The sequence below is a fragment of the Phocoena phocoena genome, chromosome 8, assembly GCF_963924675.1.
Source record: "Phocoena phocoena chromosome 8, mPhoPho1.1, whole genome shotgun sequence".
NCBI lineage: Eukaryota > Metazoa > Chordata > Mammalia > Artiodactyla > Phocoenidae > Phocoena > Phocoena phocoena.
Window position 1 is genome coordinate 110,031,636 of NC_089226.1, and position 16,608 is coordinate 110,048,243.

General features: G+C 57.9%; 2 protein-coding genes across 2 annotated transcripts; one reads left to right on the forward strand and one right to left on the reverse strand.

The window, feature by feature from the left end:
• The first annotated feature begins 7,905 nt into the window (after positions 1 to 7,905).
• Positions 7,906 to 9,228, forward strand: IFITM5 (interferon induced transmembrane protein 5). Its single transcript, XM_065883025.1, has 2 exons — positions 7,906 to 8,121; positions 8,726 to 9,228. Exons 1-2 carry the CDS (start codon positions 7,933 to 7,935, stop codon positions 8,936 to 8,938), a joined length of 402 nt encoding a protein of 133 aa, XP_065739097.1. The 5' UTR covers positions 7,906 to 7,932; the 3' UTR covers positions 8,939 to 9,228.
• Positions 9,229 to 12,422: 3,194 nt separating this feature from the next.
• On the reverse strand, positions 12,423 to 16,249 carry PGGHG (protein-glucosylgalactosylhydroxylysine glucosidase). The gene is made up of 11 exons (XM_065882676.1): positions 15,875 to 16,249; positions 14,958 to 15,077; positions 14,404 to 14,535; positions 14,070 to 14,181; positions 13,794 to 13,866; positions 13,565 to 13,701; positions 13,290 to 13,423; positions 13,068 to 13,163; positions 12,896 to 12,993; positions 12,611 to 12,822; positions 12,423 to 12,508 (listed from the first exon to the last, which is right to left on the reverse strand). The coding sequence occupies exons 1-11, from the start codon at positions 16,247 to 16,249 to the stop codon at positions 12,453 to 12,455; spliced, it is 1,545 nt and encodes a 514-aa protein (XP_065738748.1). The 3' UTR covers positions 12,423 to 12,452.
• Between the last annotated feature and the right edge of the window lie 359 nt (positions 16,250 to 16,608).

Genomic DNA, 16,608 nt, shown 5'->3' on the forward strand with positions numbered 1-16,608 from the left:
TCACTAGAAATTAAGGTTTTTAAAGGTTAAGGACTCTAATTAAAAATGTAATTAAACTACTAAAAATTAATGAGGAAAACATCTTTGTATGCAAGGAAAAAGAAAGTGTAAGTAATGGAAATGCATTTTGTTAAGGGAAAAAAGAAAGTAATTTTGTTCTAAAGAGAGGTTAAAAGAGAGAGAGAGGGCTTCCCTGGTGGCGCAGTGATTGAGAGTCCGCCTGCCGATGCAGGGGACACGGGTTTGTGCCCCGGTCCGGGAAGACCCCACATGCCACGGAGCGGCTGGGCCTGTGAGCCATGGCCGCTGAGCCTGCGCATCCAGAGCCTGTGCTCCGCAACGGGAGAGGCCTCAACAGTGAGAGGCCCGCGTACCGCAAAAAAAAGAGAGAGAGAAAAAAGGGGAAAGCATAGGACAAAATCTGAAGGTAAAAAATTTCCGATAACTTTCAGGTCATATCCCTGAACTGGGGAAGAAATGACAGAATTCTAACGAAAAACCTGATGGCTTCAAAAAGCTGTTAACAGAAGGTCAAGATCAAGAGGAATTAGTACATAGGCTGAATGATAACTGTTATGGCTTTCTGTCTGAAATATTACTGGTTTTTCATCTTTGTTTTCCAGATCTAAGGAAACCCTTCTCCTGAAGGTTGCTATAACTTGTGGCGACTTGGTAAATTAGACCTTTGTAAGCAGAACTGAACCATTTGTCTTTTCTCTCTACCTGATCCCTCTAGAGTTTGGAAACTTCTAGTGAGTATTCTTATTTTCATGGCAATATAGTTATTTGGATAAGTTCAGAAAGAATATGTTCTCCTTATAACGAGACACAATTGGGAACACTGGTTGTATTAACATGGCTTTGAAATGTCATATTAGACAATATGCAGTCAGAATCAGATATGACCAGACAGCTTTAAGGAACTAAGGCGAACTTCATGGAGCCTGAAGTCCCTTGGAAAAACAACCTGGTACCTTGTTTACGGGGTTCCTAGCAGTCTTATCAGGTGAATAAGGAAGGCCACCTCCTGGCAGGTGCAGGAATTTCAAGATATTTTGGGGGACCTTGAGAAGAGAAGAATCTACCCCAATCTACAGGTATTACAGGCAGAATCTGATGGCAACTGTTTGGTGTGATTTTCCTGGCCTTGAGAGGACTTTTAAAGTTCAGTCTGAGATTCCTTATAAAAAGTTCCAGCAGGGACGTCCCTGCTGGCACGGTGGTTAAGAATCCGCCTGCCAGTGCAGGGGACACGGGTTCGATCCTTGGTCTGGGAAGATTCCACATGCTGCAGAGCAACTAAGCCTGTGGGCCACAACTACTGAGCCCGCGTGCCACAACTATGGAAGCCCGCGCGCCTAGAACCTGTTCTCTGCAACAAGAGAAGCCACTGCAATGAGAAGCCCATGCACCGCAACGAAGAGTAGTCCCTGCTCGCCACAGCTAGAGAAAGCCTGCGCACAGCAACGAAGACCCAACGCAGCCAAAAATAAAAAAAATAAAAAATAAAAAATAATTCCAGCAAGGCCAATTTAGAAGAGCCTATAGGATCGATTACACTTATGTAAATAATAAGGTCATGTTTATCGAAACCAGGCTTATTTTGTAAACAAATTAGTCTTAATTTGGCTATATTTTGTAGAAACGAGGGTAATTTTAGAGAGAAAAGAATTTTGTTTCAGTGGATATTAAGTTCTAGTGTTGTTAGTTGTCTCTGAGGTTTTGTATTTACTGCCTGAGACTCACTGCCTAGATGGCTCCTTGTTACTGTGTTGCATTACCGTAAGGTTTAATTAAATTGTTTAAAAGGACACTCTAAGCTTGTTTCTGAAGCTTATCACAATAATCTTTCTTTGGATGAACATCAGATGCCCCATGACCTTCAACCAGGAGATTATACACACTGGAAAAGACATCATTTAAAGTATTCTCTCCAACCCAGATAGAAGGACCCTCATCGGGTGCTCTTAACTAGCTCACACACAGCAAGACTGAAGGGAATTAGTTCTTGGATTCATATTTCCCATTTACAAAGGGCCCTTGCACCCGACTGACTGGTCTGTAGAGGACTGCTGATCTCAAACTCACCTTAAAACGATGCTCACCTAGAGTCTGTCATACAGAGTGAAGTAAGTCAGAAAGAGAAAGACAAATACCGTATGCTAACACACATAATGGAATTTAAGAAAAAAAATCATGAAGAACCTAGGGGTAAGACAGGAATAAAGACACAGACCTACTAGAGAATGGACTTGAGGATACGGGGAGGGGAAGGGTAAGCTGGGATGAAGTGAGAGAGTGGCATGGACATATATACACTACCAAACGTAAAACCGATAGCTAGTGGGAAGCAGCCACAGAGCACAGGGAGATCAGCTCGGTGCTTTGTGACCACCTAGAGGGCCGGGATAGGGAGGGTGGGAGGGAGGGAGACGCAAGAGGGAGGAGATATGGGGACATAGGTATATGTATAACTGATTCACTTTGTTATAAAGCAGAAACTAGCACACCATTGTAAAGCAATTATACTCCAATAAAGATGTAAAAACAAACAATAACAACAAAAGACAATGCTCAATCAGAAGAGAAACCATGCCCACACGGGGCCAAGAAGAAGATGACATCAGAAGTAGACAGCTGGCCCAAGACGCCAGACCTGACCCATATGATCGTTTATAGTGTCTTCTGAACTTGAACTTTCGCCTGTGAGTCGAATGCTTCTCCATCATGGCGCCATCCTATGCAGAGTTCTAAACTCATCCAGTTTCTGGGCTGACGGTCAACTAACGACATTCAGTACCTCTGGTTATCTTGGTGGATTTCTCCTATGGCTCTGACTGGCTCTGAATGGTCCTTAGGAGATCGATAGAAGAAAAAAATTATAGTTCTGTTCAGGCCACTATCGAATTACTAGGTGGGATCCCCTCACTTGGCTAATGAATCATACTTGCTCTGACCCTGGCCAGAAATATGAATTTTCTTTACAAGTTACTCGAGTTCAATCAGAGCAGTGAGCTAAATTTCAGTCAAAACCCATAATCACTTGCTTATTAGGAGGGACCCTCCGTCAGTTATGGGGTAGATTTACCGGGTTACAGTCATTTAGGTTTAAGGGGCCCCTTGTGCTGGGAACAGTTAAATCATACTAACAATCATCGGCCTCGTGACACTAGGAAACTGGGCTGTCCTGTGAACAAGCCAGCACGTCATCACCCCTAGAGACAGTGATTGGTGCAGAGCAAACCGTCAGCCGACTGGGAGTATACTCGGCCACACCTAATGGGAATTCTTGGCCTAACTTCTTACTTACGATGTCATTAATGCTACTAGCTATAGCACTTGTTTTCTGCCTGTTCTACAAGATTGTTGTTTCTTGTATTGACCAATGTGTAAGTGAGCTTCCAACGAAAATAATAACTAAGCAACTTGAAATAGTCGACCAAATACATAGTTCTATATGAGGTTACAATGATCGTAATAATGTAACTCTAGATATGGGAAGAAGTAACATGGGAGAGTCACTTTCTGGACTGTAACAGACTAGAGTGACGGGGGGTCCAGAGACTTCACGGCCACCTCTGACAGGGCCTGGTCCAGCAATAGCACATGGAGCCCTCTGGGCACCATGGGGCAGATGGTCATGACATGCCTCCCAAACCTTGGTTAAATTTATGACCAAGAGGGGCAAATTGTAAGACAAATACTGTTGCCTACCATCCAGTTCTACAAGGATCAGGCCATTAGCCACTGGAGTCTCTGACTGACAGCTCACCCTGAGGGCAATTCAGGACAAAGAACAGGACGAAAAGGCTCTCTGTGCTTTGGAAAACCAGGCCCCTTAGGCAGGGTAATCGCAAGAGGAAATTTTTTTTTTTTTGCAGTATGCGGGCCTCTCACTGTTGTGGCCTCTCCCGTTGCGGAGCACAGGCTCCGGACGCGCAGGCTCAGCGGCCATGGCTGACGGGCCCAGCCGCTCCGCGGCATGTGGGATCTTCCCGGACCGGGGCACAAACCCGTGTCCCCTGCATCGGCAGGCGGACTCTCAACCACTGTGCCACCAGGGAAGCCCCAATTTTTTTTTTTTAAGACTTTTTTTTGATGTGGACCATTTTTAAAGTCTTTATTGAATTTGTTATAATATTGCTTCTGTTTTATGTTTTGGTTTTTGGCCCCGAGGCATGTGGGATCTCAGCTCCCCGACCAGGGATCAAACCCGCACCCCCTGCGTTGGAAGATGAAGTCTTAACCACTGGACCGCAGGAAGTCCCAAGAAGAAATTTTAACCCAATTTCTTGCATTTTTTCATATAGAAAATCATTAACTGAGATGTCTGATCCTCGTGGCTATCAGGAACCTTTCACCGAGCTGTGTGCTTCACGGCTCGCATTTCCTAGCTAAAACCATACGTGCACTGGCTTCTCCCCTACCTCTTCAGAGCAGTTCTGTTACCGAGTGCAGAGTCCAAGTTCGCGCTGCTCCCGCACGACAGGCCGTTGAGTCAAGAGACAAGGTGATGGGGAAGAAGCAGTGACTTTAATCAGAGGCCAGCACACCAAGAAGATGGTTCCTAAAGAACCATCCTAATTCGGGGTAGAATTCGGGCTTCTTTTGTGCGAAGGGGAAAGGGGAAGCAGGAGGATCTGAGATTAGAAATGGGTGAAGGCAGATTGCAGACTTCTCGGAGCCACCTGGCCTTCAAGGAAGCGTAGCATTGCTTCATTCTTCTGCTTGCTCACGCAGGCTGGGTCACGAGGCGCCTGCGAATCCTCAAGTCCTTAGCAGTTATTTTTACTTTACAGTCTTATCTCTGCGTATTTGCAAGGTTTCCAGGCTGAAAGCAAACTTATCTACAACAAGTAATGGCCATAAGTAACCCAGGACCGTGGGATGGGAACGCTCTTCAGGGAACTTAATGGGCTATTCGGGAACAAACAACATTTCTCTACTGTTTAACTCCTGGTGTGTGGGGACGGAAGTGATGGACTACATGGGCCGAAGAATGGGGGGGGAGGTGGTGCCAGGTCTGTTCTTCCTGTTACGGTTTCTCAGAGGCACCAAGAGGCTGCTTCCCAGGCTATAGTCCTCAGTAACACCGTTAATAAAACTTACCTCACAGTTCTTGCATTGTGTGTTTGTCTTTCAGTTGACAGTTTAGTCCAGCAGCAATGCATTCAAGGCTGGACGTGCAACATTCCAGGTCAAACAAGCAGGTTGTCCTGACCCTGTGTCATCCACCACTGCTTCCCAAGGCCTGTCTCTCTGCTCACACCTGGGGCTGCAGGGGGATCCCTCTGGGACCAGATGATGGGTAAGGAAGAATTCCCAGCCCGGTTCTCCATTGGTCAGCTTAGTGTGAGGGAGACGGCTGGCCACAGGATGGGTCCTGCACTCCAGCCCACTCAGGAGTGGCCTGAACACCGGGGTGAGGGGCAGAGCTGCAAGCGAGTTACTTTCATTGGACCCTTGTCCCCAGAGGGGCAGCGTGTACCCCTCAGGAACTCGGAGCACCGACCCTGCACAGGAGTCCACGTCATATGTCATCCTCAGGGATGGGAACACAGGCTCAGGTCTGCCAGTCACGTCCCACACCTTACCACCCCCCTGCACCAAGCAGAGGGTGGGCACCCCTCCTGGCTCCAGTTAGCCCTCAGGTCAAAGGCCGTTAGGAGGTGCTGTGTGGCTGTGGGTAGAGTACATGGGCCCAGGACCCCAGGGCAGGACTGGGCAGCTCTGCCTCTTCACTTCCTGGACCACTGGTGCCTTCACGTTCTCCAGCCCTGCTGCTCTGGGCTTTGTGGGTTCAGAAGTTCTGTCTCCCAAAGCTTCCTTCAGGCGACACAAAAAGGTGCCGTTGACCTACGATCTCTGGATGCCCCTTTGTTTCCCACGCCTGGGTCACAGGCAGGGCCACTTGACTCTGGTCCGCAAGAGGAGGGAGGGATGTGCCACACTGGGCCCCCTCTTGCCCAGTGTTATGGTAAATGGCCAAGCGCAGCACTCTTGCCCCAAGACAATCACGGTGACCAAGGCCTAGGTCTCTCGGAGAAGGGGCCACATCACACCGTGACCCACTGGGCCTAGCAGAGCTGGTAGCTGATGGTGCGCAGAATGTCGCCCTGCTTTGGACACCTCTCAAATGTCCTCCAAGCTCCAGAGCTCCTGCGGGCTCAGCTCAGGCCTTTGCTGGGCCTTACTGCAGCTCAGCTTCTACTGCCACCCCATCCTGTTCCTTTTCCTCCCTTCTTCAGGATTGGACACAAAGAACCTCCCTATTCAATGTCCTTCTCAGAGTCTAGGAGCGTGGCCTGGAGTAACCCTGCAGGGCCTGTGAGCCACTGCAGTGACTCTAGATCTGGAGTGAGGTGGGGGCCCTTGGGGGGCGCAGGGGGCACAACTTGTTTTCTGTTGTAACAGGATCACTCTGGCTGGAGTAGTGAGAACGCCGAGGAGGGGGCCCCGCTAACCCAGGAGAAGGTGAGAGTGGCTTGGTCTCAGGGGTCACAGTGGGGGTGAGATTCTGCACATTCTGGAAGGTGGGGCCAAATGGATCCGGTGTGAGTGGCAGAAGGTGCAGGCGTAAGCCAAGGCTTTTGGCCTGAGCAGTTGGACGGGTGGAGCGGCCACCACCTGTGCCCGCAGAGACCGGGCAGAGGGTGCAGTGGACTGAATACTTGTGTCCCCCTCCCCCACTGAAATTCTAAAGTGACGGTATTAGGAGGTGGTTAGGTCATGAGGGTGGACCCCTCATGGTAGGGTCAGTGCTCTTATAAAAGGGACCCCACAGAGCTTCGCAGCTCCTTCCACCAGTGAGGAGCCCTGAGAAGTCGGCCCTCTGCAACCAGGAAGCGGGTCTCACCAGCACCCATCCACGCTGGCACCCTGATCTCAGACCTTCAGGCTCCAGAAATGTGAGACATAAATTTCTATTATTTGTGAGCCACTAGTCTAGGTACTTTGCTATGGGAGTCCCAGCTCAGACAGAAGGTTTGGGAGAGCCTGAGGTTTCCCGTTGAGGAGTTAGGCTGGAGACCCTGGGAGCCCTCCTCCGCGGAGCACGGCACATAGATGGCATTTTTAGCCAACAGGCTGCTGGACCCTCTGGAGGGAGATGAGACCGGGGTGCAGACACAAGCTCAGCCCCGCCCTCCCAGCCCCCTAGCTCTGGATTCAGGAAGAGAAGCAACCAGCCAAGGAGCCTGAGAAGCAGCTGACAGCTTGTGAGGGAGGAGGGCAGTCCCCAAAGCAGGTCCTGATGAGCTCAGTGTAGCACCGCACAGTAACAGTCCAGGTCACAGCTGGTCCCCCAACAGGCCACCCCCCACCCCCACCCCCCGCTCTCTCTCTTCCCTGCTGTTCTCTCCTGAGCACTGTTCTTTTCCACCCGGCAAGGTGGGCACTGATGACCAGGTGATGCGGTCAGCTCTGGGGACAGAGGGGCTGTGGTTTCAGCAGCCCTGGTCCCGAGGAGCCCCGCCTAGCCCTGCCCTCAAGCCGAGGCAGCGGCCCACCCACCATGGCCCTGAGCTGGTGCGTCCGCCTCCTTTCGTCCGCGGGGGCGGGGGCTCTGGGGGGCAGACCGCAGCCACCGCATGGCCCCGCCAGCAGCCTTGGAGGGGGCTCCCTAGGCTGGACTACCCGGACAGGAGGGGCTCTGGTGGCCCCGCACCGGCCCCCAGCCTCTACGGGGTCAGTGTTTCTCCGCGGGGAGCGGGGCTTTCTGGGGGGGAGGGGACTCTGCGGGGGTTGGGGGGTGGGGGGTGGGCTCGCGCAGGCGGGATGGCGGGGCGGGCGGGGCGACCGCTCAAGCCCGGGCTGTCATTTGTCGTTAAATTTAGCGGCGGGCCGGTCAGCCGGGCGACGGAGGGGACTATAAGCGGCTGGGGCGCCCACCCTCGAAGCAGAAGTCCGAACGAGGAAACGGCGCTGGAACCCATGGACACGTCGTACCCCCGCGAGGACCCCCGGGCCCCGACGCCCAAGGACGACGGCACCGCCCACACGGCCCTCACGCTGGGGGCGCCGCTACCCCCACCTCGAGACCACTTGATCTGGTCGGTGTTCAGCACCCTCTACCTGAACCTGTGCTGCCTCGGCTTCCTGGCGCTGGCCTACTCCATCAAGGTGGGCCTTGGGGCGCTTCGGGGGGCCCAAGAGCGTTTCACGGGGGCTGCTTATCGAGTTGGGGTGCAGGAGTATCCACGGGGCCGTCCGTCAGCCTGACGGTGGTGGGAGCCCCTCCCTCATGAGGGCTTCTCCACTGAGGCTGGGGTGCTGTTCATAAAAACGAAAGGGGGGTGTAGTTTGTCCCAAAGAGCCCAGGGTCAACGGGGCTTCACCCAAGGGGGTCTCTTCCATCAAACGCTCTCAGCACCTCTGAGGACTCCCTAACCTCAGAGGTCCTTGGAGGCTGATGCTGGCCTGGGAGGGCCACTGGGTCTATAGCTGGAGTGGGAGGATGCAGGGTCTCCTTTCGGCCCCACTTTAGGCTGAGCCCCTGATGACCCAAGGCCCCCTGGGCGGGCCAAGCCCATGTGCCCAGCTGGGGACAGTGAAGGGAGTGGGTGGAGCCCGGGCAATATCCCCTCAGACGACACCCCTCCATCTAGATTTTGGGTCCGGCTCGGGTCCTCCAAGGTGTGGACCCAGCAGCTGCCTGGGACTGGGTGGCAGGCCCCACCCAGGCCCCAGGCAGGTGTAGAGAGCTGGCCCTGCTGCTGGCCCGCAGGCGCGAGACCAGAAGGTGACTGGAGATCTGGAAGCAGCCCGGCGGCTCGGCTCCAAAGCCAAGTGCTACAACATCCTGGCCACGGTGTGGGCTCTGGTGCCGCCTCTGCTGCTGCTGGTGCTGGCGGTGACCGGCGCCCTGCACCTGTCCCGGCTGGCCCAGGGCTCCGCCGCCTTCTTCAGCACCAAGTTCGACGACTCAGACTATGACTGACAGGCTGGGCCCTGTCCCCGCCCTGACCCAGGGACCCCAACCCCAGGGCTCCACCCTAATCGCCTGGAACCCTGACTTGCCTACGGGCCTGAGGCCCACCCTCCAGCCCCAGCGGGGGCACCTAACACTGACCCTGAAGATCCTCCACAGGGACCCCAGGGCCTCCCCCTCACCTCGATCCATGCCCCCAGTCCCCTAACCACCCCCCCACCCCCGCCCCCAGGCCAGCTCCTCCCTCCCCAGCTGCCAGGCTCAGCCTCAGTTTCACAATTAAAAGCGTCTGGCTCCAGGAAGTGCTTTCCAGGACTGTTCCTGGCTGGGGCGGGGGAGGGTATCTTCCTGAGGGGAGCTACCCTAGGGACCACTGCAGCCACATCCCCCTGGACCGCCCCCAGCGTCCGTGGTGGACGCCCCGCCCTGTCGGCTTGGCGCCCCGCCTGTCCCCTTTGCTCAGGCACTGGGCGGCCTGCGGCTTCCGGGTGGAGGCGCCCGAGTGCTTTGGAATGAAGTCTGGGAAGTCGGACTTTGATCTCTGCCGCTCTGTGGTTTAGTGGCCTGTCTTTCAGAATGTGTGTGCTGTGTCTCCGCGTCCACGCACCTACCCATCCCTGAGTCAGCGTGTGTGCACACGTGCTAAGGGGAGTCCCTGACCAGTGAGACTTGTCCTTGTCCCGCACGTTCCTGTCCATGGCTGGGCCTGTGTTGACCTCCTTCTTTGGGTCACTCTGTTCTTGTGACCCTGCGTCCCTTTAATTCTGACCTGTCCCGGCAGTGGGGTCCCTCCTTCCTGGGTCAGTGGGGCTGGACACGGACACACAGGCACACAGACATGGTCACGCCGTCACCCGTGCACACGTCCACCACGCACAGGTGCACAGGACCACCTTCTGCGCTCGCACGATTGAAGGGAGGCGTGGGGGGCGAGGGCGTTTTCCCAGTGCCTCTGTGCGGGTGCACGTTCTCGCATCAGTTACCTCCCTTATGTAACCCCCCGGCAGCCCCAGCAGAGCCTGGCAGAGTGGGGGCTGCCAAAGACACACGCACACCCTGTGTGGCTGGGGGTGGGGCCCCTGGGCCTTGCTGTGGCCGGGCTAATGACAGGGCAGGCAAATTGCAGGGGCCTTAACCACAGGGTGGCTCAGGGCTCTGAATACCCCACCCATGGTCCCTTCCCTCCCTTTGCTTGCCCACCCTGCCTGGGCTGGGGGCCTGGGTCTCTGTCTAGCTCCTGTACTTGGAGCCCCCAGAGTAGCCCCCCTCTTGTGACAGCCAACAGTTGGTCCAGCTGTCTCCAAAGCGTGCCAGCAGAGATGAATCCCGGCCGCAGGCCGGCGGTACCCCAGCCCCCTGCTGAGTGTGTGCTGCTCCGAGCCAGCCCCTGAGGCAGAGGTTGTGCTGGCCGGGGCCTGGGGTGGAGATGGAGCAGTGCCCCTTCCTGGGCACTGGCCCTACATTGGACTAAGGACAAGGCCAGCGCTCGGACTAGGATGGAGACGGTGTTCCAACACTGAGCTCCAGGTTTGGCCCAGGAAGGGACCAACCCATGCTGGACACAGAGGCTGGGAGCGGGGGTCAGCCTGTGTGTAGCCGGGTACATGTCTCCAAGCAGGGGATAGTCTTCTGGTCTCCACATTTGGTGAGGGGAGCAGACATTGTCCAGCCCTTGCCCAGCTGCTGAGGACAGAGAATACGCAGTCAAGCCAGGCACAGAAGGTCACCAGCAACCTTTCCAGCCTGTGTCCTGGGCAGGTTGAAGGACCCTGGTCAGGTTCAGGCAATTGGCTGTCATGGGCCAGACCAGCCAGGCCAGCACACACATGCTGCCACCCTGTCACGGCCCCTTGGAGGGTTGCTCCTCCACAGGCACACACACACGGCACACACGCGGCACGTATCAAGCTACGTCAGTCCTGTGGGTGAAGGGCCACCTAGCAGCCCCACCTGATGCCTGTGCCCACATCTGGCTCCAGGGCTGCAAAGGCAAGTGTCTGCTTCATGGGGACAGTCCCTGGCCACCATGCTGTGCTTCAGCAGACATGCCTGGGCCTTTGCGGCACTGCCACCGGTTGAGCGAGAGCCTGTGGGCCCCTGGGGGAGCCCCACCAAGTCGCGGGATCCATTCTGAGGCCACAGGCCCTCAGGGAGCTGGTCTGCAGCTCGGCCACACTCCCTGCAGCCACCCCCTTCCCTCTCTCCCTCATGGGGCTTCAGTCCATCACAGTTTGTCTGCCTGGTGTCTGCTTCTTGGAGAACTCGGGCTAACTCTCCACTGAGAACAGAGAGCACGGTTTGCAGATTAAGGAGGGGTGCAGACGTTGGCGGGACTCGCTTACTTGCTCTACGCGAGCAAGTGACTGTGCTTCCCAGCGGCGTGGAAGGGAAACTTGATCCTTTACGAAATCCTCACGTTCAGCAGGGAGCTTGTCAGCTCCTCACAGCAGACAAAGCTTGCCCACTCCTCAGGCAGATCTGCTGCAGCAGGCTCGGCCCTCGCCAGGATTTCCATGGCAGACACCATCTCGCCTCACCCTGGGGAAACCCAAGTCTGCTGTGCCAACTGAGGGGCTGAAGCCCAGGAGGAGACAGTGGGCAGAGCCTCGGCTGAGGGCAGCCTGCCCAGGACAGGTGGGCCCAGGGCCGTGGCCTGGAACTCACGCACACCTGGCCCCAGTCCTTCTGGCTGGTCAGAGGAAATGCAGGGTCTTGCTCCACACCCCACTCCCCTGCCTTCCTGGCTGAGGAAAGGCATGTGACAGAGACCATCCGACTTGACTCAAGTGGCCCAGAGGCAAGAGGACCCAAGGACTGAGGATGCCGAGCGCTCACAACAGCCCAGGAGCGCCTGGACCCAGCCATACCTGATGCTCCCTCGTGTGACACAGAAGGGTCCTTTGTGAAGCTGCGATGCGGTGTCCCAAGTAATCCCACAGGAGACTGAGTCTCCCCCACGCCCCTCATCCTGCCGTGCTCCCCATCAAGGCCGGCATCTGCCTCTGTCTTCGCAGAACCGCTGGCCCTTCTCCCACCTCACCCTGTGGGGTCCTAGGGAAGGGGCACTGAGGGAGGGCGGGAACAGACATGCTGTGTGAGGCTGCAAGAAAGCTGACCATCTATGGGGGGTTGGGCTGGGGAGGGGCTCAGGCTAGAGGCAGAGTCTTGAACTTGGGCCAAAGAATCCAGACTTTCCTTGGAACCCGTGAGCCTGGCTGCCGTGTGGAGGAGGGTGGGAGGGGGTGGCAGGCCGGGAGGGCGTTGAGGAGGGGTGGGCGCAGCCAGCAGGGGCACCCGCAGAGGGAGTGGCCAGGGGGGAGGACCTGAGAGACATCCCTGAAGCCAACAGCCCTGGTCGTTTTGGGGGAGGGGGCAGGACTGGGCGGGGGGCGGGGGGGACTCGGTGGGGCTGGAGGGCCCAAGGGTGTCCCAGAGGGGGTCCTGTGGGCTCTGCGCAGATGTTTAATGTTTTCAAAAAATCTTTCCAGGAAACTCCTGGAGCAGAACTTGCTGCCCCTGCTTCCTACAGGTGTGACCTCTGTATCCGGCCAGCTGAGCAGGGAAAGGAGACCTTGTGTCCTGCAGGGAGAGGAGGCATTGTGGGGTGAGGGCACACACTGGGGGCTACCTTGGGGGTCACGTGCCCTGGACCCCTGGGTGGGTCTGGGAGTGGCGGCCTACCTGGGGACAGGGGGAGCCGATTCTGTGACGGCCACAGCTCAGCCTCCAGCGGCGGGGCCCAGGGCCCTGCTCGGGCAGTGACCTCAACTGTCACAGAGCCCTCGGAGAAGGAAAAGTCAAGCTTGCTCCCCTGGTAGGAGATGCCAGAGACGCACACTCCGGAGATCCCCGCTGGACACATGGGGTCGAAGGTCAAACCGGCCTCAGTGATCCTGCGGCGAGGGGAAGGTCTGTGAGGAGGGGGGTGGCGGCAGGTGGTTACCCTCTGCCTGCCACTGCACTCACCTGAATCCCGTGACCCCAAAGAGCACCGCCTGCAGGAAGCCCCCCATGCCTGTCAGGAAGTTCACGGCACCCGACCTGTCTGCATTCTCCGTCCACACCTGCAGGGGGCAAAGCAGTCAGTGCAGGAGGTGGGCGTGGTCGGCGTGTAGGTCGAGGCTCTGGCCAGGCTGACCTTGAAGGGCTCCGTGACGTTGGCGAAGCTCTTCTGCAGGAGGTCCCACGCCCGCCCGGGGTCCTTCAGCTCCATCCAGCCCACTGCAAACATGCTCTGGGGACAGAGATCAGAGGTCACGCTGGGGTGAGGCCCACTGCGGGGGGAAGGAAGACTGAGGCCAGTGGGGCAGGGCCAGGGCTGCCCTGGGGACCACCACCTCACACCCTGCAGTTTCCTTACCCAGGTCATGGCAGGGCCCTGGGGGGACGTCACAGCCTCATACATCTCCAGGTTTTGCCTGCGAACTTGAGGACTCAGGGGGAAGGGGACGGGGTACCCCAGGAGCACAACGTCTGCCTGCTTCACCTCCTCTCCTGGGGGGGAGGGGGGAGATGCTGCTGATGGGGTGAGGTGGGGAGGGCGGGGGCTGCTCTGTTGGAAAGGGGGCATCCAGGGCGGACACGAGGTCCTGTGGGAGGAGAGAAGGGCCCTGAAGCAGCTCCAAGTCCACTCACCAGGCTGGTACCCATCAAACTCAGGGTGGAAGTTCAGTTTTGGGTCAAAGGGCACCTTGATCTTATCAGCCACCACCAGCCACTGGTTAGGGACGGGCTGACCCAGGTCCTGGGCCAGGGCAGCAGCAAAGCGCAGGCTAGGAGTAGAGATGGGGAGAGGTGGGCTGCAGCCCTGCACTCCTGGTTGGCCCCCTGCATGGTGGAGGTGGGGCGGGTTCTTGGGTCTGACCTGTTCTGGACCAGAACGTTGGTGTACACGGAGTTGTCGACCCCTGAATGGTATTCGTCAGGGGGCATGACTCCTGGGCACAAAAGTACAAGGTGGTATTCAGTGCAGGGACTTAGGGACCTGCCCCTGATGCCAGTCGCCAGTGTGGGCTTGTCGGCATCAGGTGGCGACCACACGCTGAACTGAGAAGCAGCCACCTGCTCCCCCACTTGTGACCATCCACTCCCCCGCCCCTGCCCCGTCATCCACACGCCTCCCACATGGCCACGCTCTCACCCTTCAGGTGGAACTTCTCCTCCCCGGGGCTCCACTCTACGCGGCTGCACCAAAACTCAGCCACGGCACTGACCACGTCCCAGCCCCCAGCCTCTCGGAACAGCTGCAGGTCCTGGAGAGCAGGAGGTGGTGCGTCAGAGGCCGTGGCACCTGCGATTCTAGTTCCCACTGGTCACTGTATTTCTTGTCAACGCCTACCCTTCTGAGTGCCCAGAAGTGAAGGCCTGGCTCTGAGATGCTACGCCGGACCGGCCTGGACAGGAAGTCATGGCAGCGTGGAGGGCGTAGCCTCGCTAGGTAGGGGGTCACACGTGGTGGCACAGTGACACCTCACCTGGGTGGTGTGGTAGTACAGCCGGAAGGCCAGCACCACGGCCCCGTTGATGTGGATCTCCTGGGTCCCATAAATGGCCTCAGGGCAGACCTCTAGGCCGGAGCCCGCGCTCTCCCAGGCAAACTTGGCTCCCTGCGGGGTTGGAGTAGACTTGACTTCGCTCTCGGGGGGCCGGGGGTAGCCCACCCCGGTTCTCGACGCTCTCAGCCTTCAGCCATGGAGGGCAGACAGAGGCGGGGGCACCAGTTGTCCCGCGTGACCTCGTGGGGGCCTGGGGGCTCTGAGTGCCCTCTGTGTGGCCCCATCGTGGGCCAGGTGGCTTCTGCCCCGTTTCCACTGTGTACTTGCCCTGGGGCAGGGCAGTGAGGGGACGTCCTGTGGGGTCCCGGTCAGGCTGTTGTTCCCACACGTACAGTACAGGCTGGGGGATGCCACAGAGCCTCTATAAGAATCCAGGACATTCCAGCCACACCCACAGAGGGAGCTGGGGTGAGGGATGAAGGGTGGCCAGCCCTCTGGGGGGCCCCGTAGGGTACGTGCTCAGTCCCCCTCACCTGGTAGCCTAGGTTCCGGGCGTTGTACAGGGCTCCACCGAGCGTCCGGATGCGGTACTGCAGGAGAGCCCTGGCGGCCTCCGGGTGCAACATCAGGATACTGGGGAACATCCAGAGGTCCTGCGAGCACAGCCGAGGGGCCCCCTCGTCCTGGCGCTCTCACTCCTCTCTCCCCATGGGCCACATCCAGCTCCCTCCTCTCCTGCCCCATCTGGGTCTGTCCTGGGTCTGCCCTCTGCCTGCCAACCCCACAGTCCCATCCCCAGCCCAGACGCTCCTCAGGCCTGGTCCCCAGCGGGCATCTGCGTCTGCCCGGGCGTGGGCAGCCTGGTGGGGGTGGGGGGTGCCTGCTCTGTTGCTCACTAGCTGCCCGACCCAGAGTGAGCAGCTCAGCCTCCCTGAGCCTCACCTGTAGAGGGAGCAGAGCAGCAGCTTCTCCGGCATCAGGAAACGTGCAGCAGCATCCTGGACCCTCCCGAGCCCAGCCGTCAGCCGGTCCTGGCTGCCTCACCTTGCTCCACCCTCGCTCCACTCAACAGCCACAGGGGTCTTCCCAGAGCCCACGGCTGCCCATGTCCTTCCCCAGTTAAAGTCTCCACAGCCTCCTCAGCCCCCTCTACAACCGCTCTTCCTGCAGCGGTGAGGGCACCCTGCACAGATGCCCTGGAAAGATGCCCTGCACCTGCTCAGTTCTGGGCCTCTGAACCTTCTGGTCCCCTTGCCTGAATCACATCACTCGTTTTCACCAAATGCCTACACAGCCTTCAGCCGAGACACTACTTCCTCCAGGAAGCCTTCCGTCTGCCACAGTCCCTGGGCCTTCCCAACCACAGCCCCATCCCATGCAGGATAGAGGCAGCAGCTCTGTGTACAGCCGGCTCTGCAGCAGGTGTGCGTTAAGGACGGATGGTGCGCACCTGGTCCCAGAAGACGTGGCCCCAGTAGCATTCCTCACGGCTCCCGTTGGAGAGGCCCCCTGGGCTGAGGCCGTGGCAGACGTATCCTGGGGCCCCGGGCTGGGGCAGGGCACTGAGCAGGTAGTAGAGAGCTCCACGCAGGGCCTGGCGCAGACGCAGGGGCCCCTCCACATCCAGGCCACAGCCTGCCCAGAGCTGGGCCCAGGCCTGTGCATGGGCCACGTAGAGAGCGCGCCTGGCCTGCAGCTGCAGGGCATCGGCGAGGCAGGCCTGGGCTTCGGCCTGGCTGCCACCCACCACCGTCAGGAACTCCCACGTCCCGTCCTCCTCCCCTTCCCCAAGGGTCAAGGCTGGGGGCACCGGCGTCCACAGCATGTGCACCTCCTGCTGTGCCCCCCCAGGCTGCTCGGGGGTGAGTGTGTGGCCGTACAGGTACCTGCAACAGGATGGCTGTGTCTCAGGGACGGGCTCCCTCCTCGGGCTACCCAGCTGGCCCCCCGCCCCCTCCTCACCGGGCTCCCTGGAAGTCAGGACCCAGATGCAGGTCCAGGTCCGGGCTTTCTGGGGAGAAGGTTGACTGCAGCAGCACAGTGATGGGCCAGCTCCCTGTGGCCAAGCGGGTGATGGACACACTGAAGGCCAGGACGTGAGGCAGCGTGCGGTGGGCATAGATGCGCTGGGAGGCCCGGAAGCTGGGGCCCTCCAGGGTGTGCAGAAAGGAGCCTGGCGGGGCA